The 23724-nt window shown below is 57.0% G+C and overlaps 2 protein-coding genes across 2 annotated transcripts; one reads left to right on the forward strand and one right to left on the reverse strand.

Moving 5' to 3' along the window:
* Positions 1-78: 78 nt before the first annotated feature.
* Positions 79-3467, forward strand: LOC128931127 (uncharacterized). Its single transcript, XM_078355745.1, has 4 exons — positions 79-121; positions 589-937; positions 1373-1419; positions 1928-3467. Exons 1-3 carry the CDS (start codon positions 79-81, stop codon positions 1413-1415), a joined length of 435 nt encoding a protein of 144 aa, XP_078211871.1. The 3' UTR covers positions 1416-1419; positions 1928-3467.
* On the reverse strand, positions 3348-20681 carry LOC128931118 (myb-binding protein 1A-like). Its single transcript, XM_078355244.1, is given in 31 exon segments — positions 3348-4168; positions 4171-4217; positions 4219-4332; positions 4499-4635; positions 5604-5726; positions 5914-6027; positions 6509-6577; positions 6665-6790; positions 6931-7091; positions 7094-7140; positions 8379-8536; positions 8633-8803; positions 8893-8955; positions 8958-9047; positions 9129-9215; positions 9494-9645; positions 9753-9849; positions 12112-12211; positions 12298-12465; positions 12675-12798; positions 13460-13572; positions 14482-14512; positions 14515-14776; positions 16177-16294; positions 16423-16590; positions 16749-16924; positions 18679-18786; positions 18895-18969; positions 19068-19151; positions 20179-20274; positions 20430-20681. Coding segments are annotated over 31 exon segments (4020 nt in total). The 5' UTR covers positions 20661-20681; the 3' UTR covers positions 3348-3758.
* Between the last annotated feature and the right edge of the window lie 3043 nt (positions 20682-23724).

Here is a 23724-nt window from a genome sequence, read left to right on the forward strand (position 1 = left end):
GTGAGGACAAATGGCCCAAGCTGGGGTTCAGGTTCCCCTGGAACATGTATCTCTCTGGACCTCAGTGTCCCCGTGACCATGGGCCAAGGGCAGAAGCCACGGCAGCCTGATCTCAGGAACAGTGAGAGCTGAGCAGGAAAGGTGGCGGCATGGCCATTTCTGATGGCTGGGGTCCTGCGAGGCTCAGAGGGCTCTGGGCTAATGGCCTCTAGTGACTGGCAGCTGGGCAGCCCCCAAATTACCTTCCCTTTGCTGCAAGTAGCTGGGAGGGAGGTGAAGATTCCCATTTCTGAGGGGCATTTCAAGGGACACAGCAGGTTTGAGGCCAATGACGCTTTCGATTTGGGGCAGGTGGCACTGGTCTGGGCTGGACGTGGGGAAGCCCCTGGGGCTGACTGAAGCTGTGTGTGGGTGAAGGGGCTCAGGGAGGAAAGGGGTGCCTGGTGGGAAAAAGCGGCCAGGCTGGCGGGGAGGAGGGAAGGGTCCAGGGGAGAGAGGACTGAGTCTGAGGGTGTGGGGCTTTGGAGGTGCCAGGCACTGGGCTGGGCCCGGCTCCTTGGGCTGATGACCTGCCCACCTATCCCACAGTACGTGGTCATGCCCACCTGGCATGCCACGGCTGTGGTCTTGCAGAGCTTCACCTCCCACCTGCCGGGGGACGCCAGGAGTTCCTACCTCATCAGCTTTGTGAGTCACCCTGGGAGGGGGCTGGCCTGGGGAGGCTGAGGGTTTTGGGGGGCTGTGCCCTGACACCCACCTCCACATCCTCACAGATCTCAGACCTGATCTGCCAGAGCACCAAGGACTCCCTGCTCTGGGAGTTCCTGAGCCTGGGCTATGCGGTCATGCTCTGCCCCTTTGTCATCATCCTGGGGGTCATGTTCTTCCTCGCCATGGTGCTCTTCTTCCTCAGCAACTGTGCCAAGGCTGAGCAGCAGTGAGTGGGGATGAGGGGAGGCCTGCTGGGGAGCCCTGCTAGGGGGTGGTGGAGGGGAGACCTGGGTGCACCCAGGGGGTGACCTGGTTGCTGGGGTCCAATCCCTGGGCCTCCCCACGCCTGTGGGGCTCAGTGCCAGCATCAGCCTGGAGCTGTGCGGGGCCACAGGGATGTCTGGTGGGTCCAGGCTTGGACTTGGTGGTTTCCAAAGCTGGGACCCCTCCCCCTTCCTTTTCCTCTCACCTTCTGACTGCTTTCTCCTTTCCTCTTTACTCCTCTCCCCACCCCTGGGCTCTCCCACCTCCCCCTTGGGCTGATGAAGTCCCTGCCCAGCACCTCCAGTCAGCTGGCCCCCACGACGCGATGTGCCAGAGAAGTGCCCGGGCCCAGCCCCTGCTGATGCGCCATCCTGACCCCCGCCTGTCTCTCCCCTAGGCTCAACCAGCGGGTGATGCTGCCTTCATCTGTGGAAGTCTGAGGTGGTGAGTGCAGGCAGGAAGGCCCTTGGGGAGGGGGAAGGCCAAGGCTAGGTGACAGGGAGCACTCTTCCTTTGGAGTCCCCTCCTGCCCCAGCACCTCCCACCAACCCTGGGCTTGGACTCTGATGTTGCCAGAATTCACTGATGGAACCACGGGTCAGGGCTCCTCCCTCCCTCCCTCCCCCCTCCTCCCTCCCTCCCTCCCTCCTTCCCTCCTTCCTTCCTTCCTTCCTTCCTTCCTTCCTTCCTTCCTTCCTAGGGCTGGGTGGGGCCTGGCTGGAACTCCCCACTCTATCTGGACTTCTGCCCTCCGGTTCCTCGTGGATGTACCAGGGCCTGGCTCCTCAGACCTTCCAGGTGGGAGCTAGAGCTTCCCAGCAGCATGAGAACCAGGGTCACAGCCCCAAGCCCAGGGGTAGGCCTGCTGCTTCAACGGCAAGGGGAGGAGGGAGGGCAGCCTGGCAGGGGGCCCCACTGAGCCCTGTTTCTGACCTAATGCCCTTTTCCCCAGGTGCCCCTGGGACAATGAAAAACCCACACTCCCACCTAGTCTGGAAGGTGTCCTACAGCATCCGGGACCACCTGGGCTGCCCACAGGCTTTCTGTGTTATCCACGGCTAGGTGCCCACCCGCTCTGGCAGGGGCCTGCTGAGTGGCCCTGGCTGCAGGAAGAGGCAGTGTCCTCAGTCACCCTGGAAGGCTGTGTGTGTTGGAGCCATGAGATTGGACAGATTCCTGGCCCTAGATTTGGACTGCCAGGCCCCTGGGGCCAAGGAAGTAGGCAGCCCGAAGTGGGTACTGCCAAGAGCCCGGCCTGCCACCAGCCTATGTGATCCTGGGCCAGTCCCTGCCCTCCCTGGAACAAAGGGCCAGGGGGCTCAACTTTCCCAAGCAACTTGCTGAGCAAAGCACGATCTGCAGCTTTGAAGATTCACCAGGCACTGGGCCATACGGAGAGTGAATGGCCTAGGCAGTCCCAGCTTTGAGGCCCAGGTGAGGGCCAGCATGCAGGACTGCAGCTTCTCAGCTGGCCTCTGACCTTGGGGACATCAGACTCAACCTGGGAGATGAAGCTGGGCACCCCCTGGCTGGGCCAGTCTCTCTGGAGGCCACTGTCTATCTCGGGTTGGCTGCTAGGCGGGAGCTCCCAGGTGGGGATTGTTTTGACAAGCTGGCATCACGAGGGGTGAAGGCCCTGGCTGCAGCGGCACAGCACCTGGGCCCCAGCCTCGTGGTCTCAGGGTTTCACACACCAGCCAACCTCTGCAGGGCTCCTGGTGGCCCCAGGAATATTTCGGCTGTCTAGCCCTTCGCTACCACCACCCCAAGCCAGGAACCCACTCCCTCTAGAGGCTGGGCTGAGCCTTGGCCAGGGCCAGGGCCCAGGAGACCATTCTAGAATCCATGGGGCAGCCGCCAGGGCTCTGCTGCTGGAGGAAGCAGCTCTCCACAAAGCTTCCTGCATGGGCTGAGGCACTGGGAGATGCCAGTCCCTATCACACAAATGACCCCCAGGGCCAGGCCTTCACACTGGCTTTGATCACCCAACTCATGCCTGTGCGCATACCAGGATACAGCTGCCAACATCACACCAGCCCCAAACCCCTTTGGGGGAGTTTAGCCCGTGTCATACACTCCCTGCACATTTGCTGCCATCAAGGCAGTGCTGGTGTCTGGGGCCCAAGGGGCCAGTTAGGAGACCCTGAGAGCTGGCTTGGACAGTGCTCTTTCCATCCCTTAGTTATTGGCTGGCTGTGTCTTCAGTGGGTGTAAGCTAGTGGAATACCCACCCATGGAGCTGTGGGGTACCCGGGGAGGCCTGACAAGGGTGGGCTGGTACCCCACAAAGCCCGGCCTCCACCCCAGCCTCAGCCAGGGCCCCAGTGATGTTTTCTTGTCATACAAGAATCAGGTCCAACTGTTGCCTCCTCTTCCTTCCAGAAGCCAAACTGCTCCTTTATTTTTTAGAGCTGCTGATTATGAATCTCAGAGTCTTAAGAGAGAAGCCAAATATATTCCTCTTGTAAATGAAGAAATAAACCTATTTAAATCACTCCCTGTGGCTCCCTCAGCAAAAAAGCCTGGGGCGGAGGGTGCAAAAGACGGTCACACCTGTACCCAGCCTGCAGCCAGCATGTCACCCTGTATCCACCCAGGTGAACCCCAGAGCCCTGGACCTGGCCCACAGGGCCCTGAAGCCACAGTCCCAGCCTAGAACCAGGGGGGTCTCTGCATCCTGGGACCCCTGCAGGAACAGCTTGGGCTGTGCTTATCAGAGCAGGATGCCTGGGCAGGCAGTGACACCCTCCCTGGGGACAGAGCCTTAGAAATGGCTTGCATATTCAAATCATGGTGGAAAAATAGGAGTCTTGGGCAGATGGAGGCTGAGGGTGGCCTGCACTCAGCTTCCCCACCTTCCTCAGCTGCGTTTTCTTCTTGGTCCCACTCTGGAGCAGGCTGGGGCTCCTGATGACTAAAGGCGACCTTGCCTTTTTCTGTGCCAGTGTGGATGGCGGTGATTTGTCCAAGACCCCCTTTTTGGGAATGGCCTCGTGGTGCTGCTTTTGGCCTACAGGCTTCATTGGGGAGCTGGGAGCTCCATTCACCTTGGACAGCTTCCGGTTTTTCTTATGCAGTTTTGTGGACTTGGCAGGGGTGTTGGGGCTCAGGGTGGGAGTGCCAGGGACTGGGCCCTTGGTGGTAGGCATCCCGTTGGCCTGGTCTGGGACCTTGGCCTTTGTCCTCTTGCTGCATGTGCTGGCTGGCTCCCGCAGGTGGCTGCAAGTGTGCCATCCTCTGACCTGTTTCTTGCAATTCTTTGTCTCTGGCAAGAATCCCTTTTTCTTCTGCTTCCTGCTGATGGGGCTCTGGGTGGCGCTGGGGATCTCCTTGGTATCTTTCTCCAACTTGGGGTGCCTGAAGGGGAATAAGCTGGTAAAAAGGTGCCCAGTGAGGGCAGCAGCCACCTCCACCCAGGTCCCATGGGGTTCCAGAGGCCCAGGGATCCCACATCTGTGTGTGCGCAGCAGTGTGAGGGTGATCCTAGCCCCGCCCAAGTGTGCATCCCCTGCCCAGTACCTACTGAACTCCCAGGGTTTTCATGGCCTGCCAGTAGAGGTCAAGTAGGCGGCTGGAGCCGGTGGAGTGCACCCCCTGCCTCAGGCCCTGCTGCTGCCCCTGCAGCATGCCCAAGAGCACTGTCAGGTCCAAGGTCAGCTTCTGCAGAGGATGGGAAGGCAGGGCGGTGGTGGCCACAGGGGCAGGCCTCTCTGGGGCTCCTGGTGGTCTTCCCACCTTGGCCCCGTTGCTGTCTCACCAGCAAACCCTGCAGTCTCCTGGGCCTCAGCCTCTTGTTCTGCCTGTTAAGGCATCCGTGTCTGTCTCACCATTGGAGGAAACACATGCCCAGGTGTTGGTTCTCCTCCCCACAGCTGCAGGCCTGGTCTGAGTCTCCACCGTGGCACTGGTGCACCCACCTCCAAGAGGGCCATCCCCACCACTCCATCACCGTGGGGCTGCCAATGCCTTTCCTCCAGCCTCCCTGTACGTCCTGAATAGGTTACTGTTGGAATCTGCTGGTTTCCAGGAGCCCTGCTCTCCTGGCTTCCTCGCTATCACCCAGTTTTGCAAGGCCCCATCCCAGGCCCCACCTCTGCCTGCTGGTGTAGCCTTGGCAAGCTCTCCCTCCATAAGGGCTGACTGGCACTTATGTTGAGGCCTCCCAAACCTTGCCCTCTAGGCCAGACTAGGGGACCGAGATGGCCACCTACAGCTGCCTCCCAACCCTGCCCTGTGGCTGCCCGACATGTCACATTCCACCCATCCACACCCTGCACGAGGCCTGAAAACATGGCCTCCCTAACGTATGTCCACCCTGAGTCTTCTCCCATCCTTCACCATCTCCAGCCCTGCCAACCCCTTCTCAGCTTTCTCACTGGACATGGCAGTGCCATATCCTTGCACCCCGCCCTGCAGGACAGGGTGGCACAGTCCCTTCCCTAGTCACTTGCCCATCCACAGCTCTGTAACTGCCTAAATGACAGCCCAGAGCCCCAACCAAGGCACTGAGAACCTTCCCCACATGACCCCCACCCCCAAGGTCTGGCCTGGGTAATGGCACTGATGCCGGGAGGCCCTGAGGCCCCCAGGAGGAACCCGACACTGCCCTGGGCTGGGCCCCACCTCACCTCATGTTTACACATCCTGAAGACAGTACTGAGCAGCTCCAGGGAGGACAGCACCTGCTGGTGCTCTGCCTTGGTCTGTGCAGGTTCTGGGGAGGGGTGGCCAGGCTGAGGTACTCTGGAGGGCTGTCAAAGCCTTTGTTTCCAAGCAGGGACTAAAGCCCAGAGGCAGGGACCATCTCCTGGGACAATCCCAATTCCCTGTCTCCCCACCCCCCACACTCCGGGAGGCTCAGGCTCCAATCCTGGCTTGTCCTCTCTCAGAGAACCGATCCCGAGCAGGCCAGGAGGAAGGGTGCCCCCCGGCTATTACCTCCATGACCTTTGTCAGGACCTGGCTGATCAGCTGCTTCCGCTCTGGGTCCTGGAAGCACGACCTCACCTCCCACATGGACAGGGTCTTCTGGAGCAGCAGGCAAGCTTGTGCCTGGTGGTTGGGTAAAGGTGGGTGCCTGGAGCCTTAGCATGTTGGGTATGAGAGGCTGAGGGGGGTGAGGGGGCCTGCCAGTCATGGATGTGGGCGGCGTGCAAGGCCACCTGCTGCTCTGGACTCCGTGACCACCTGCTCTCGTGCCTTCATGTACAGGTGGGGGCACGGAGGCCTCCCAGCTGGATAGAGGTGGGACCTCAGGCAGGACAATTCCTACCCATTCCTGGCTAATGCCATCTTCATTCAGTCTGCCCCCAGCAGTCCTGGCACCTGATCAGACACTACCACGGTGTCCTCTGTGTGGCCAGATGGGCAGTGGTGGCTGTGGGAGTGAAGCCCGCCCCCTTAGTGCCTCCATGCTCAGTGTGGCAGGGACGGCTGCGCCCGTGTTCACCAGGCCAGCACTCTGGGGCCTCAGAAGCAGGTTAAGCAGGTTAATTCACATGGGCCCTGGGCTGGGAGCCGGGAAGTCTCTTACCTGCTGGTGGGGCCGCCCTGGGCTTGTGACGTGCTAGACCAGGACAGGGAGCAGGCTCTTACAGAGCACCTGGCGGGGAAGGGAGGGTTGTGAGGTGTGGGTGGGGCTGGGGCTGAGAGGGGACCCCAAGTGGGCAGGGTGGGCCCTGACACTCACTGGGTGCCGGGAAAAGAGGCTGAGGAACATGGGGACCGTGAGGGGGCTGTGGCGCTTGGTCAGGAAGGAGCTCAGTACTGATGAGTAGACGCATATCGTGAAGTTCAAGTCCAGGCAGCCGGCAGCCTAGGTCAGGTGAGAGAGCTGGCTGAGGCCAGGAGAGGGCCTCTGGGATGGGAGGAGACTGGGCTAGCTTCGGATGGTGGAGGGTGAGTTCTGGGGAAGTGTGAAGTGCATGGGCTCTGCCTGGGCCAGGCCCTGCTCACCTGTGAGCCCTCGGTCATGGGGCTGGGGTTGGTGCCAGCCTCCAGCTCCTCCTGCGTCTCATGCACGCACCCCTCGGCAGTGCCGCCCTTCAAGACTCAGAGCAGGTAGAGGGAGGCATTGAAGTGGTAGAGGGCGGTGGAGTAGGGCTGGCGGCCTCGATGCGGTCACCCAAGTTGTGGCAGTAGATACGGCCACGGCACAGGTGGTAGCTGCAGGTGGTGAGGACAAGAGCTGGTCAGAACAATCTCAATCCACCCCGCTCTGCCAAGCAGCACCAAGCAAGTCCCACTTTACAGGTGAGGAAACAGATCTGGAAGACAGATGTGACTGAGGACACAGAGGAAGGCAGGGCTACTGGCAGCTTGCTTGGGAGCTATGTGAGCTCATCGTGCTTGGGCAAGGGGGCACCCCACAGGGGGAACAGAACAGTTCCCCAAGTGGGGGGCTGCACCAGGGCCAACCACCGCCTGGCATACCTCTCCTGTCCATACTCATCCCTCGTGGGGAAGTGGCCTCCAGGCCTTTTGTAAAGCGAGGCAAGCGTTCTGCACTCAGAACCCTATGTGGCCCTGCAGGGCCAGGACAGAGTGGGGACAAGAGGCAGGATGCTCAATGAGTGACACTGTCCATGCACACTGGCAGAACTATCTGAGAAGGTGTGGCCTGGGGTGGAATGGAGGATGACCACCAGTCATGCCCCCCACCCTGCAGACCATCCATGCAGTGCCCAGGGGCCCAGGCCTTCAACTACCCAGCACCTAAGCCCTGAAGGCAGGTCTGCACCTGATGCCTGCCTGGCTCTCCCCCGCCTGCCATCACCTCCCTGCTAGACCTGCCTCCAGCACAGCCCTGCCCAAAGCCTTCTCCACACCGCCAGCCATTTCCAAAAAGGGAAACCAGATCCAAAGCCTTCCCCACGCCAAATGTCCCTGCTGAAAATGCCTCTGCGGCCCCAGCCCCACTAGGGTCAGGCCTGCGAGGTTACAGGGGTCTGTGGCCTCACGCCTCACCTGACCTCCCAGCTGGATGTCTGACCGCCTCACATCAGGATGCTCTTTCCCCTTTCTGCACTCCCCAAGGCCTCCCAACCTGACAAACTCCCACGTACACTGCACCTCCGAGGACTGGGTGTGTGTCCCCAGCCACAGGTGGTGCCACTGTCCCCACCCACCCTGACACAGCCCCACTGGAGACTGTCAGGGGCTGGGATGGAACCCAGCTCCAGGGCACCACTCGCACATGTCAGGAGAACACCGGGATGGACCAAGGACCATGTGAGTCACTGAGTGACACGTGACCTAGGGCTGAGTGGTGAGCCTGCAAGCTAGGGCCCAGGCTGGAAGCTTGGCTCTCTCTTTCCTGTACAACAAGCAAGCCAGGAGTTCTGCCTGGGGGATGGGGGCTGGGGACTGCTGGCCAAACCCGCCAGCCTTGCCCCCGTGCTCACGTGAGGATGCACACAGTCTTGTGCAGCAGGTCCTGCTCCTGCTTAGAGCTGCTGCTGCGTAGGCTGCACCGAATGATGCCCAGCAGCGGCTCTAGCAGCTCCAGGATCAGGACGTTCTCAGGCTGCTTGGTCACCAGCACCTCCACCAGGTCCAGCACCTGCAGCTGGGAGAGCTGGTCAGCAAGGAGGGGGCAGGGCATGGGCGGGCGGGGGGCGGTGATGGAGGTGGTGGAGGCACCAGCCCCCAGGCTCACCCAAATCTGGAAGTCACTCTGCAGCACCTTCTCCTTCTGTGGTTTGCTCTTCTCGTCCTGCCGGGCCTGGATCCACAGCCTTTGCTCAGTAAAGAGACTGGCGAGGTTCTGGTCCAGGACCATCATGGCCTCATCCCCCAGCTCCTCCTCATCCTCACTTTCCACTCCACCCTGAGGGACAGAGGCCCAGCAGTCAGCCTGGCTTCGGGCAGGTGGACACACAACATAGGGACTCAAGAGCCCTCCCCGGCTCCGCTCACCAGCGCCTTCGCAGCCTGCAGCACACTCATCAGCTGTACCCAGAAGCCCTGGTCCACATCCTGTCACACTCCTCCTCCTCCTCCTCGCTCTCCCCAACATCGCTTTCATCTTCACTCTCTGAGCCTCTGCTCTCCTCACCATCCTCGTGCTTTTCCTGTGGGGTGGTGGCAGGCTCGTCACACACCTCTGCGATCTTCCCACTCCTTCCACCCCACCTGGCCCGCGCTGGCAGCACCTCTGCAACCTTCAGCCGCTGCTCATCAGACTTGTCCATCACCACCACATGGTCATCCTCATCCTCACTGGTCTCCGAGTTCGGCACCTGGGGAGGAGACCCAGCCACTGACCCATCTGTGGCCCCCGCCCTCCTGACCAGGCCCTGCCTGCCATTGGCCAAAAGTCCCCATTTCAGGGAAGAAAACAGAGGCTAGGAGAGGTGGCCACACCCTGCAAGGACAGGACAGGGCCTCATTGAGACCCCTCCCACCAGGCACAGGCTGGCAGGAGGGAGGCTAGGAGGCTGAAGCGCTCCCCTACCTGGTGCAGCTCCCTGCTCAGTGAGCCCCAGCACAAAGTGCATTTCCAAAGGTCCCAACTCACATCCAGAATCAGCTGTAGGGCACGCGGGGTCAGGTGGGAGCAGACGTGGTCGAACATGCTCTGGGCCACTTGACACATGAGGTGGCTGGGCTGGGCCAGCAGGGCCAGCAGGATCTCCACCAGCACCTCTACCCATGGCAGCTCCTGGGGATCTGCAAGAGGGTGGATTGAGCCCAGGCAGGGGACCGTTGTCCTCACTGCACCACTTCAGTCCCTCTCGTACCCAAGGATACACCCTGTCCCAGAAGCAAGGACCCACCAATGGCCTTGGTGCGGCTCCCATGGCGTCTCTCTCCCAGGCTGTTTCTGATGTAGGTCTGGATGTCACCCAGCAGGTCACAGCTCTCTGTAGGGGACTGGGGACAGGGTAGGACACGCACTGCGGACAGCCCTTCTGAGCCAGGCAAGGGGCTGGCCAAAAGGCAGCAGTGGCACCAGAAGCCTTCAACAGCCCAGCCACTGGCCGGCCCCAGCCAGCCACCCCGAAATCCAGAATGGAAGACCTCAGCTGGACCCCAGAATACCAAGGGCTGAGGGCCTTTTTACACCTAATATGCAGTTACAGGATCTGAAAACCTGCAGGGGACAGAAAAGGAGGCCAGCTCCCACTTTGACACTCAAGACAGACAGAGCTGACAAGGATGGTCAGGGTCCCAGAGTAGCCAGCAAACCCCAGCCCCCAATTCATAATTCTAAATGATTTCCTCCATGTTTGGCTCGGCATGAGGCAGAATTGAAAGTCGTTAGTTTCAACTAATTTAATCATATCTGAACTCACCTGACGGGACAGCCCTGGACTCCAGGGACTGAAGTGGCGGAGTGTGTGCCTGTGCAGGGCATCTTGACAACTGTGTGATCTTTGGTACCTAAAAGACAGATTTTTCCCTCAAAATGCAGTGGGCAACGTTTAGGCCAGGGTAGGAAAAGCAGCCCAAAACCCTGGTCACTGCCCCCGGCTCCCAGGCTGTGTGCCACGCAGGTCCCTGTCCTCTGGGCTGCACCTTTTTAATTTATTCATTTTCTCTGAGACAGTCTTGCTCTGTCACTCAGGTTGGAGTGCAATGGCACAATCTCAGCTCATTGCAACCTCCGCCTCCCAGCTTCAAGCGATTCTCCTGCCTCAGCCTCCTGAGTAGCAGGGATTACAGGCACCTGCCACCACGCCCAGCTAATTACATTTAAGTAGAGATGGGGTTTCAGCATGTTGTCCAGGCTGGTCTCAAACTCCTGACCTCAGATGACTCACCTGCCTCCACCTCCCAAACTGCTGGGATGACAGGTGTGAGTCCCTGTGCCCGGCCACAGCTGCACCTTTTATCTGAAAGTGGGCACAGCAAACTGCAGCCTCCTCTGTGCAAGTCAACACCAGAGACCTCAAGGTTGCAGGCTCCACGTGTGTCTTGGAATCAGCAGAGCTCCAGGGCTATCAAAGGTCTGACGCCAACACTCAGAAGGGGCATCATGGGCAAACTTTACCCACACAACTCATCCACAGGCTGGGCTCGGACTAACCAAAGCTGGCAAGTAAAGCCATCACAGCCAAGAGGCCAGACGGGCAAGTGAGAGACCCACTTACTCAGGCTATGTAAGACCAGCAGCCTCTATAAGAGCTTCCCATGTTGTGAGAAGAAAACTCTCTAAGACTCAGGGTAAGGGCAGATTACCTGAGGTCAGGAGTTCAAAACCAGGCTGGCCAACATGGCGAAACGCTGTCACTACTAAAAATACAAAAATTAGCCAGCACAGTGGCAGGCACCTATAATCCCAGGTACTCAGGAGGCTGAGGCAGGAAAATTGCTTGAACCAGAGAGGTGGTGCTTGCAGTGATCCAAGATCACGCCACTGCACTCCAGCCTGGGCAACAGAAAAAGACTCCATCTCAAAAAACAGACGGCCAGGCACAGTGGCTCATGCCTGTAACCCCAGCACTTTGGGAGGCCAAGGCAGGCGGATCACGAGGTCAAGAGATTGAGACCATCCTGGCCAATGTGGTGAAACCCCAGCTCTACTAAAGATACAAAAAAAATTAGCTGGGCATGGTGGTGCACGCCTGTAGTCCCAGCTACTGGGGAGGCTGAGGCAGGAGAATTGCTTGAACCAGGGAGTCAGAGGTTGCAGTGAGCCAAGATTGCACCACTGCACTCCAGCCTGGTGATGGAGACTCTGTCTCAAAATAATACAAAAAACAAAAAAACAGACAAACAAAAGAGGAATCAGGATACTGAGTGCTGAATGTGGTCAGGGCTTCCTGATGGGAAGAAATGAGAGGGAGACCCCGCGGTTCTAGAGAACCCGTGGCCAGAAGGTGTTCCCAAAGCCAGAGGGTACAGTGCAAGCTACTCTGCCTCTGAGTCTCAGTTTCCCCATGTCAAACATGGAAAAGCAGAGTCTGCCTCAAGTTTTGGGAATTAAGAAGGCCTGCCTGGAAAGCTCAGGACACCAGCTGGTGCCTGCTAAGGGGCCGGAGTGACATTTCCTTGGATGATAATTCTACCCATGATGAGGCTGGCTTAGGAAACCTCCCAACATAACTCCCCAAGCCTTTCCTGGCTCCCCCCCATAGCCCTCATAGCCGCAGGACCCCAGGCTCACGGCCCCTCCATCCCAGGCCACAGTACCTTGAAGAGGTAGATACCCACAAGCAGCAGAAGGTGCTGGAAGGCGGCAGCCCTGGGCTCTGAGGAGGTGGCCTCCAGCTCCTTCAGAGTCTGCAGCATCCTGTGAGGAGCCAGGCAGATCCTCAGGCCCTGGCTGCCATCAGACCACAGCGTCCTGCCCACCCCCTGGAAATCCCACCCGCGCACCTGTCCCAGGCCCGGCACTGCTGCACAGTGAGGGGTGTCACGGGGCTCACGCTGTGACTGTGATTCAGCAGCACGTATGCGAAATGAACCAGGTGGTAGGTCCAGGGCTGCCCACCCCAGGTCTGCTCTGGTGCCAGCTTGAACTGCGTGCTGAGGGTCTGCAGCAGACTAGGTGACAGGCAGGGCTTGGTCACCAGACCGATGAGTGAATATAGCCGCCTCCCTCTGCATCCCCAGGGCTCGGTCTCCCAACTCTCCAGGACCTGCTAGGACTCCCTGGGCCTCAGCCGTTGTCCCCAGCATAGGGGAACTGCAGGAAGCAGGAGTCCTGAAGGCCTTTCCACCTTTGGACCTCTCCCAGGCTACCCCAGGCTCACCTGAAGAAGGTGCTGCTGACGGTCTCTTGGGCCTGGCATTCCAAAGGGAGGGAGAGCTGCTGCCTTGTCTCAGGGATCTGGGATGTGGGCTTCTTTGTGACGAAGAACAAGTGAACAAACACAATTAGGGGCGGGCGGGAGAGCAGCTGGTGCCATTCACGGCCGTTTGTTTCCATGGGCTCCCCTCCCCTGGTGGCACCACCCAGGGTTCAAGACAAGGAGGAGGGGAGCCCTTCTGACCCCTTCTGCTCTCGGTACAGTCCTCAGGGCCCTCACTGGCAAGGCTGGAGGTGGCTGGGCCAGGAAGGGCTGGATCCCCAGCTGAACATGGCTCAACCCGAGCTGGGGAGAGAGAATCAGTGCCCCCCTCAAAGAACCAAGAGACGTGAGGCTGTGTGGTTATGGCTGAGTCACGCCACTGCTCCTGCAAACACGGGGCCAGTGCAGCCCCCTCCTGTGACCGGGCACACTGAGGGTGAGGTGAGCACCCGGCTCTGCTCGGACACAGATGAGGCAGGTGTGGGGCAGGCTTCCCTGATGCCACCCATGGGCAAAGGCTCCCTGCAGGGCACGCACAGCACACCCGAACCTCTTAGGCGCCTGCAGCTGGGGTGCCTCCTGGGTCTCTTCTCTACAGGCTCCTGAGGAATTCCCAAGTCCCCTTGTGCCTGCTCCCCACTGATGACTCAACCCAAAGGCTTCTGGCTCCAGAGGACACAAACCAGAATGAGTTGAGGGGCTCATTCCTCGACCACATGCCCACGGGAAGCTCCAGCCCCTCTCATACCTGGCCACCTCCTCCGTCAAGGCCTCCTCCATCCCTAGGTGCAGGCTGTCCACAAGGCTCACCAGTCTGAGGATGATCCATTTCCGCAGCCAGAACACAGCTCGCTCAGGCCTGGGGCGCAGAGGCGAGGTCACGTGAGCCACTTAGAACTGGCAAAAGCAGGCTGTGCCCAGTGGCTCACACCTGTAATCCCAGCACTTTTGGAGGCCGAGGCAGGTGGATCGGTTGTGGTCAGGAGTTCAAGACCAGCCTGGCCAACATGGTAAAACCCCATCTCCACAAAAAATACAAAACTTAAGGCCGGGTGTGGTGGCTCATGCCTGTAATCCCAGCACATCGGGAGGCCAAGGTGGGTGGATCACCTGATGTCAAGAGTTCAAGACCAGCCTGACCAACATGGAGAAACCCCATCTCTACTAAAAATACAAAAATTAGCTGGGCGTGGTGGTACATGCCTATAATTTCAGCTACTTGGGAGGCTGAGGCAGGAGAATCACTTGAACCAGGGAGGCAGAGGTTGCAGTGAGCTGAGATCACACCATTGTACTCCAGCCTGGGCAACAAGAGCAAAACTCCATCTCAAAAAAACAAAAATTAGCTGGGCATGGTGGTGGGTGCCTGTAGTCCCAGCTACTGGAGAGGCTGAGGCAGAGACTCACTTGATCACTTGAACCCGGGAGGCAGAATTTGCAGTGAGCTGAGATTACATGCCACATGCCACAGCACTCCAGCTTAGTGAGACTCTATGGGGGGGGAAGAAAAAAGAAAAAAAGAAAACAAATTATCAAAAACAGGACATTCTTTTAACTGATCTCAGAGACAGAAAACCAAGCTCTCTCGCTCCCAACTGCCAGTGCGGGACCTCGGTTTCCTTGAGAGCTATGGTGCTTTCCCTCTCTCCGCTCATGGTTTAGGGCCAGGACACCATGGGTGGGGGGGTGAGGGGCAGGGTCGCTCGGCTCTGCAGGCTAGAAAAGCTAACTCCTGAAGGACGACGGGTCCTTCGCACGATCCACTCACACGTGCAGTGATGCATCCTGAGCTTTCTTCAGTTGTTGGTGCTTAAGTCAATCAAGGAGTCCAGGTTTGGCTGGAGAAACATGCCCTGCAGCCAGGCCACATAGCCCTGCAGGGCCCGAGAGCTCAGGAACCGCACGACCCACCAGAAGGTAGGCACCACTGGGAGACCGTGGTTGGTGGTGGGGAAGAAGGCCACCAGCACGGCCAGCTGCTGCTCAGGGTCATCGCAGCATCCCTCTAGGAAAGTGCCCATGTATTCCTCCATCTCCGGGGTGAACTTGAACTGGTTTGGGAGCTGTAAGAGTTAGGCATGGTGCTGAGCCCACAGGCTTGCGGCCTTTAGGGTTAAACAGAGGCCCAGGGTCTCCCCTGGCACACAGCAGGGCTGAGCCTGAGCTTGCTCCATTCCTGGTCACCCCAGTGCTTCTGTCTGGCGTCAAGGCCTCCCCGGGTCTGACTTCCCCAGCTTCAGTGCCTCTGGCCCCAAAAGGCCCCTCTTGCCACACTGCTGAGGGGGATGGCCTGTTTTCCTGGCTCAACGCACAGGCAGAGCAGTGGTTAAGAGGCCAGACTGACCCAGGTTCAAGGCCTACGCCACCAATTCCTCACTGTGTCATCTTTGGGACCCAACCCAACCACCTCTAATGCGCTGCCTCGGGGCCAGGACCCGTGTTCCACTTTTTATCTGGCGGCTTAGCATTTTAGCAACACTTTGCGCTTGGCCATTACTGCCATTGTGTAGGTGAGTAAAGTGAGACACAAAAATGCCTAGAATAGAACTCCTCAGGGTCAGAGGGCTCCCAGCAGGACCACGTCTGGCCTCACAGCCCAAGCTCTTCTCATTTTAATTTTCTCCAGTTGTGCCCCGGGAGTGCAGTGCCACTATCACGGCTCACTGCAGCCTCGAAATCCTGGGTTCACGTGATCCTCCTACCTCAGCCTCCTGAGTAACTGGGACTACAGGTGCACACCACCACCCAACCCAGGCTCTTAACCACTGCCTGATGCTTCAAGTCTGCCCCTCACCCAGAATGACAGCTCTTGGAAACTTGCTGCAAAGATAAAATGAGCTGCTGAGAACAGTAAACCCAGCAGCGCTGACTGGGCACCAGGCACACCGGTGCTCAAACACGGTCATGACGACTGTTCTCATCACCGCAACATGGGCAGGGGTGGAGGGTGGTCTGAACAGCCCGCTGGCTACCCACACCTAAGTGGGGGCCCGCTCCTTTTCAAAACTGTCAGAGGGAAGCCGGGAGCAGTGGCTCACATCTGTAATCCCAGCACTTTGGGAGGCCAAGGCGGGTGGATCACCTGAAGTCAGGAGTTTGAGACCAGCCTGGCCAACATGGCAAAACCCTGTCTCTACTGAAAATACAAAAATTAGCTGGGTGTGGAGGTGGGCACCTGTAATCCCAGCTACTCAGGAGGCTGAGGCACGATAATTGCTTGAACCCGGGAGGTGGAGATTGTAGTGAGCAGAGATTGCCTCATTGCCCTCCAGCCTGGGTGAAAAGAGAAAACTCCAACTCAAAACAATCTGTCGGAGGGGAAGGGGTTCAGGCAGCTCACTACCCAGACAGTGGAGACACCCAGGTCTCTGGCCAGGCTCCTGAGGTGCCCTCTCCCCTTCTTGGCAAGGAGAGCACCTCCCTAGCCCTTCCAGCAGCATCGGGCTGCACGGGCGGTGCCCACCTTGTCCGTGCACATGTGCTCCCTGTAATGGCGGATCACGTCTCCCTGCATCACCAGCTGCAGCTGTTCCTTGGTCAGCAGGGGCAGGGCGGTGCCCAGCAGGCAGAAACACAGGTAGCTAAGAGGGACTATGGGACCGAGCATAGTCAGAGCCCTTGGTCCCCCGGCAGGGACCTCAGGACTGGTAGTCCAGCCCCATTTCACAGACAGGGAAGGGGGCCGAGAGAGGCCACATGCCACACGCACCTGGCTGGCCAGAACTGCAGCTTCAGCAGCCCCTGTTCCACCATCCCCTTCCAGAACTGCAGAAACTTGTCTTCCTTGAGTGCCAGGTAGAGCAGCTCCAGGGTGACGGCAGGCAGCTTTCATTCCTTCTTCACTGAGGACACTGCCATCTTCAGCATGTTCACCATCCTGTGGGGGGCAGGGGACTCAGGGAATGCTTGCCTCACCAGCAAGGGCCAGTGTGCCAAGAGTAGCCAGGGCACCCCCAGGCTACACAGCCAATCTGGGCTTGGCCAGATGCAGTCCCACAGCCCCAGGGAGAGCAAATCCATCCACCTCCCTCACACCTGGGAACATTCTCATCCGAAAATAGGTTGACGGATCCCACCAGCTTCTTGAGCCTAGAGGGCACTTTCTGCTGGGCCAGGAGGAAGAGCCCCAGCTGTTCAGGGCAGCTGAGCATCGCATCCAAGTCAGTGCTGAGGACCTCTGGCAGCATCTCCTGCAACATGGCCTCTGAGACCTAAGGGTGGAAAGGTAAGAAATGGTGGCTTCCTCTGCAGGGTGAGCCCAGTGTGGCCTCTTTTACCTGCCAGCCTCCTGACACAGGGCCATCTGGCCAAGCATCAGAGTCATCAGAGGCCATTTGCTAAAAAACTCAAATTCCCAGGCAGCTGGGTTTTTGACAAGCATTTTGCTGATGCTAACTGGCCCGGTACTACCTGCCTTTTTTTTTTTTTTTTGAGACAGAGTCTTGCTTTGCCACCCAGGCTAAGTGCAGTGGTGTGATCTCAGTTCACTGTAACCTCCACCTCCCTGGTTCCAGCGATTCCCCTACCTCAGCTGGGATTACAGGTGTACACCTCCATGCCCAGCTAATTTTTGTATTTTTAGTAGAGGTGGGGTTTCACCGTATTGGCCAGGCTGGTCTCGAACTTCTGACCTCAAGTGATCCACCCACCTCACCCTCACAAATTTCTGGGATTAAAGGTGTGGGCCATGGCACCCAGCCAGAGCTACCCATTTAATTATTCCTGGTTTTGGGACTTCAGAGGACTAGCCCATTTTATACAAAAGGGGCCCTAGGTAGACAGCTGGGATTCAAATTCAGGTCCTTTTGGCTCTGAGGTCGACTCCTCAGCAGTCCTGGCCTGGGGCTTCCCAGCCCCTGCCTTTCTCTTCAGTGGCAAAAAGGCCTAGGTGTACCTTCCCAAGTCGGGCAGTGGAGGCCCAGGAGGGACCAGCCTTGACCAGGAGAACAACAGCAAACGTTTTATATACCTGCCATGTGCTGAGTTCAGTTCTAGAGTGGCACTAGCCACACGGGGCTGCTGAGCGCCTAAAAGGCAGCAAATCTGAACAGGGATGTGCCTACATGTAAAATACACGCTGGATCTTGAAACACACTGAAAAAAAGAGTAATGATACCTCAACGATTTTTTTTTTTTTCTGAGACAGTTTCATACTGTCACCCAGACTGAAGCGCAGTGGCGTGATCTCGGCTTGCTACAACCTCTGCCTCCCGGGTTCAAGTGATTCTCCTGCTTCAGCCTCCTGAGTAGCTGGGACTACAGGTGCCTGCCACCATGCCTGGCTAATTTTTTGTATTTTTGGTAGAGACAGGGTTTCACCATGTTGGCCAGGCTGGTCTCGAACTCCTGACCTCGTGATTGACCCACCTCGCTCTCCCAAAGTGCTGGGATTACAGGTAAGAGGCACTGTGCCCTGCCAGCTCAACAGTTTTGTATACAAATGCATACTGAAATAATATTTTAGATATACTAGATGATGTAAAATGTTACTAATGACACCTGTTTCTTTTTAACTTTTTTTTGTGAGACAGAGTTTCACTCTCATATGGCTTGGGCTGGCTGGAGTGCAATGGCATGATCTCAGCTCACTACAACCTCCAACTCCTGGGTTCTAACGATTCTCCTGCCTCAGCCTCCCAAGTAGCTGGGATTATAGGCATATGCCACCATGCCTGGCTAATTTTTTTTATATTTTTAGTAGAGATAGGGTTTCTCCATATTGGTCAGGCTGGTCTCAAACTCCCGACTTCAGGTGATACACCCACCTCCCAAAGTACCGAGATTACAGGCATGAGCCACTGTGCCGGGCCTCTTTTTACCTTTTCAACAAAGTCACTGAAACACTTCAAATTATATGTCTTTATATTTCTATGGAACAGTGCTGTTCCTGATTCTCATCTGAGCCCTCTTTATGTCTTTGTAGCAGGAAGTGTCTCCCAAGCCCATAAGGCTGGTGAGCTCATACCTCGAAGAGAATGTCCACCAGGGCTTTCTGGGGCTGCTCCTGCAAGTGGTTCTGATACTGGGCCAGGGCCTGCAGCAACTTCACTGACTTCCTCAGCACCTCCTGGTCCTGGTCCCCACAAAGGGGCAGAGGGTATGAGCAGGGACCACTACTGTCCCCCACCCATCCAAGACCAGCCTACACCCCCCACCCCCACCGTCCTCCCAAAGTTCTCACCTTCACCAGCCAGCCTGACTGAAAGAGGGCGAGCACTCTGAACAGGTCTGCAAAGACAGCAGGTCTCACCATTGACTAGAAAAGGATTCCAGGCACAGCATGAGGGGCCATGGGACTTCCCACCCCCAGCCTCTCACCCCCGGGGCTACTGACCTCCCCGGGCCCTCTCTCACCTTATTCACCTGATGCAGGTCATATTTTTCTTGTATCTGCTGCAGGATGCTGCACAAATGGAGGTCTTCAAAAGACTGTAACAGCTGCCAGGAGGAAGAGGGGCTCAGGAAGTGGCCCAGTACATCCTCACAACTCAACCTCCCTTCCCCCTTCAACTCCTCCCAGGAAGCCTTGGGTGCCTAGTCGCACCCCATGAATGCCTCTGAAGCTGCTCTCGGAAACGAATCTTGCCTCCCTGCCCCATCTCCGCTAGGATTTCTGAAGTACCGTCTGCAAGTGGTTCTGGGACTGGGACTGGAGCTGAGCCTTGGCAGCTTTCTTTTTTTTTTTTTTTTTTGAGATGGAGTCTTGCTCCATTGCCCAGACTGGAGTGCAGTGTCATGATCTCTGCTCACTGCAACCTCCACCTCTCAGGTTCAAGCAATTCTCCTGCCTCAGCACCCACAGTATCTGGGGATTACAGGTGTGCACCACCACACCCAGCTAATTTTTGTATTTTTAGTAGAGATGGGTTGTCAACCTGTTGGCCAGGCTGGTCTCGAACTCCTGACCTCAGGTGATCCACCCGCCTCGTCCTCCCAAAGTGCTGGGATTACAGGTGTGAGCCACCACCGCTCCTAGCCACAAAAGTACCTTCTACAGTCCCTAGATTGCTCTGCTGAAATTCTCAGCCACTGGGTCTTCTCTCCATAGCCCGGTCTGAGCTCCACTCAGGCTGATCCGGCGGGCCTGGGTCTTAACTGCTCTTCCCCTTGTCAGGGCTCCTCAGAGAGTGGGCTACTCCAATCAGCTGAATGCCCTGCAGGCCTAAGGGAGCCCACCCCACCCAGCGCTCACTGCTCCCAGCAAGTGTACCTAAGAGGCCGGGTAACGCAAGCACCAGAAAGAAAACCTGCTCTGCTTCCCACTCCCCCTGCCTGGACTGCTTTGGAGACAGGCCTTGCTCACGCTTTCTCCACCTTCATGTGAGGAGGCTCCCTCAGGCTGGCCTCCAACACACTCCTGACTTCTCTGTCAGGCTGCCCCTCCGTCGCGCTGAGACACCCGCCCTCCTCACACCCCACCGTTTTCACCTGCGTGGCTGGGATCCTGCCAGGAACAGCACCTCACCTGTGCCAGGGCCAAACTGTAGCAGGGCCGGGCTGTTTCTCGCCAGACCCCGAGTCCCGTGATTAGCCGCTCCAAGGCGTATTTCATCTCAGACCCCTGCGGAACCAAGCGCACCCTCGCGTTGAACGGTGACAAGAAGCTGCACACCCCGTGCACCTTATCATCCAGGTTCGCGACCACGTGCCCCCATCCCAAATCCCTGGGCCCGCCGCCGCTTCCTTGTCGGGAAGTGCGCTGCCCCTGCCCCAAACCCGCCGCTCCATCTTCGGCCTAGCGCGCAGATACTCCGGCAGCTTCTCGGCCACAAGTCGCGTCTCCTGCTCAGGCTTCGCAATGTCCCAGAAGTCCAAGAACCCACAGCTGTGTTTCAACAGGCCGTGGCGGTCCGCAGGCCGGGCGCTGTTCTGCGTCGCGTCTCCCGGCGACGGGGGCTCGGAGGGTTCCTGGCTCCCCATCTCCGCCACACTCATGGAAACACGCATGCCCCGGATCCAGCCACTTCCAGGTGAGGACCCGGCGCATGCGCACTGTTTTTTTCAGTTGGCTCGGAGGGGGAACTGGGAGGGGCGGGGCAGGGGCCGGGGGAACCAAGAGGAGCGAGGCTGGGGCGGGCACCCAGGAGGGGCGGCATTTCCGCCCTCGCTCTGAGCGGAAGTTCCTCGCTGCGCCGGCGCGGTTGTTCCAGCCTTTCGCTCACGTTCATTCTGTCCCGGAGGCTGGGGCATCTGCCCCTTTGGAGCCCCACGGGGCGGTTTGTGAGGGTCCATCTCGGAAACCAACTGAGGTGCAGCACATCATCCGCCTCGTCCCAGGGCGGCCCTGAGCTCGGAGCCCTGAGCCATTCAACAGTTACTGACACCTGCTTTGCGCAGCGCTAGGCGGTTGGAACAAAGCGGCCGCTTTCGTGGAGGAACTCGGAGCTAAGTGCATCAAAAAAGATCGTAATTATGAGGCCGGGCGCAGTGGCTCACGCCTGTAATCCCAGCACTTTGGAAAGCCGAGGCGGGTGGATCACGAGGTCAAGATATCGAGACCATCCCCGTCTCTACTAAAAATATAAAAATTAGCTGGGCATGGTGGCGCGTGCCTGTATTCCCAGCTACTCAGGAGGCTGAGGCAGGAGAATTGCCTGAACCCAGAAGGCGGAGGTTGCGATGAGCCGAGATCGTGCCATTGCACTCCAGTCTGGATAACAACAGTGAAAATCCGTCTCAAAAAAAAAAAAAAAAAAAGATTCGTAATTATGAAGAGAACTGGGAATGCAGGGGTCCGAGGGAGCCTTTTCAGTGCTGAAACGTGAATACATCACTGGTTAAAAATACGCCTGTGGGAAGTTGAAAGTTTCCTTTTAAAGCTTCCTTTCTTGTCAAGGAATAAGCTGCTAGTAACTGTTAAGCTGTGGGGGGAAACCCAGCAAGAGCCGAGGCAAGGGCCTGAAGTCTCAGCATGTTCTCATATAAATGTAGAATTAGTAAACAATCTTGCATGTTCTTCACATGTACCCCAAAACCTAAAATGCAATAAAAAAAAACCAGAAAAAAGAATTAGAGATATAGTTATTCCTATATGTAATCATAATCATATAGCTATTTATATGTAATCATAACTACAGATGTTTAATCACATAATCATATAGCTCTTCATATTAATCATACATATAGGTATGTAATGATATAATCTCTAATCTTACTTATAAGCCTCAGGAAGTATGGGACTGACATGGCATTGGAAAAGAGGTGACGCTAAAGCCAGATGCTCTAAGCCCTCTGTCACGCTTGCATAAGGGCTGCTGGAGGACACCTTGGCTGTGCTCTGTGTCAGTGCTCTGAAAGCACCCGGTTTAGCCAGCTAGGGGAGGACACATCCAAGATGGCGGGACATCTTCCTGGGGGAGTAAGGAGAAAACTCCGCTCCCCCAAGCTCTTGTGGCAGGCCTGACGCTGTCACGGAGGCCCACAGACACCCAGGGACTTAACTGTTTCTCTGTGGTGCTGTGCTTGAGTGGTCATGTTCCGTGGCTACTTTCAAGTTCTGCTTCTGTACCTGGTTCCTCTTTTTCTTAGAATATAAGAATTAGTAACATAAATCTTAGTGACCTTGTTATTTCTTGACAAGTATAGGAAAAAAGTGCTGATGCCTTAGGTTTTCTCCTCACCTGGGCCTCAGTCTCCAAGACACGTGATTTACATGACCCTTCACTGACCGTCATTACCTCATTCTACCTGCTCTTCCCCCTGTAAGTGGTGTGAAAGAGCATCCAGGCCTGAGAAATAAATATGTCTGCTTTCTTTTATTTTCATATTCTTGTGGCTATTTCCTGTAGCCCAGGAAGTAAAAATTACGTTGCTAAAAGATCCTTTGTTTCAGTGCCGATTTTTCTTTGCAGCACTGAGCATCTATTTGCACCAGCCGCTAATTATCATTCAACAGAGTCTATGGTAATGATTTGAGGGGTCGGTCAGGGAAGGCCACTGTCAGGAAGTAGCTGACATTTGGGCTGAGAGCTGAGTGACAAGAAGCCCTTCCCCACACTCCTGCAAGGATCTAAGGGGAGGAAATCCCAATCCTTACAACTGCAAAGGCCCAGGGCTGCAGGGGCTGAGGCTGCCAGGTGGCTCAGAGAAGCAAGGTTGCATAGGATCCCGGGCTAGGATTTCACTCAGAGTGTGGTAGAAGTCATTGGTGAGTTTAATGCAGGGGCAGGCCTGGATCCGATTTAAATTCTCACCAGGTGATGCTGGCTGCTGTGTGGGAAATGATGGATTGTAGGTCCACACAAGAGGAAGAACAGGAAGACCAGTTAGAGACAGTGGTGGACTGGACCCAGGGAAATGAGAACAGGTCAGATTTCGGCTGATGTGGAGCAGGTGGGGTGGGTGATGGATTGGATGTGGGGAGAGAGAAAGTGAGGGGGATGCCAGGTTTGGGACTAAAATAACTGAGTACATAGTGGTGCCATTACTGAGCTGGAGAAGAATTTTCTTGGAAGTGGAAGGTGGAGGTCATGGGAATAAGGGTCTAATAAATCAGAGGAGCCTTTTACAATGGCAGGGAAGGGAAGCGCTGCTGGTCACACTTGCTTCCTGGTTTGAGAAGCTGTTTTCAGAAGGCTGTGGTCCAGAGAGGACCTAACGCTGTGAGGAGGTCAGGGCTACCCTTCACCTTGAATTTCCACCCATTCAACTCCAACTCACCCTCTCAACTGCTTCCCTGCTTTGCTGTCTGTTCTAGAAAGTGAGATTAAAACATTTACCTCGCACATCTAGTGCCCCAGGAGACAGGAGGTGAGCAGAGCCGGGGTGGAAGCTGAAAGATACCAACCCAGGCTCTCCCCTCTCTGTTTACTGATCACCTGTGCTGCCCATCAGGGAAGCCCCAACTCCAATTGCTTCAAGGCTAATGGGAAATTAAAGAAGCAGGAATGGCTCTTGGCCTCCGGGAGACTTGATCTTTATTTTGTATCAGTCTGGTTGAGAAAGATGGGTAGAGGGTGCCCTGAAGGGAAGGACAGGATGCCAGCAGTACCCTGGGCTCTGCCTGCCCTGC

This window comes from Callithrix jacchus, chromosome 18 (genome assembly GCF_049354715.1).
Source record: "Callithrix jacchus isolate 240 chromosome 18, calJac240_pri, whole genome shotgun sequence".
NCBI classification, from domain to species: domain Eukaryota; kingdom Metazoa; phylum Chordata; class Mammalia; order Primates; family Cebidae; genus Callithrix; species Callithrix jacchus.

Bases quoted from the DNA above. Each gene is read 5' to 3' on its own strand.
- LOC128931127 (XM_078355745.1), top strand. From the start codon at position 79: ATGGGCCAAGGGCAGAAGCCACGGCAGCCTGATCTCAGGAACA. The intron at 122-588 runs GTGAGAGCTGAG...CCTATCCCACAG, and splicing joins GCAGCCTGATCTCAGGAACA to TACGTGGTCATGCCCACCTG. The intron at 938-1,372 runs GTGAGTGGGGAT...TCTCTCCCCTAG, and splicing joins TGTGCCAAGGCTGAGCAGCA to GCTCAACCAGCGGGTGATGC.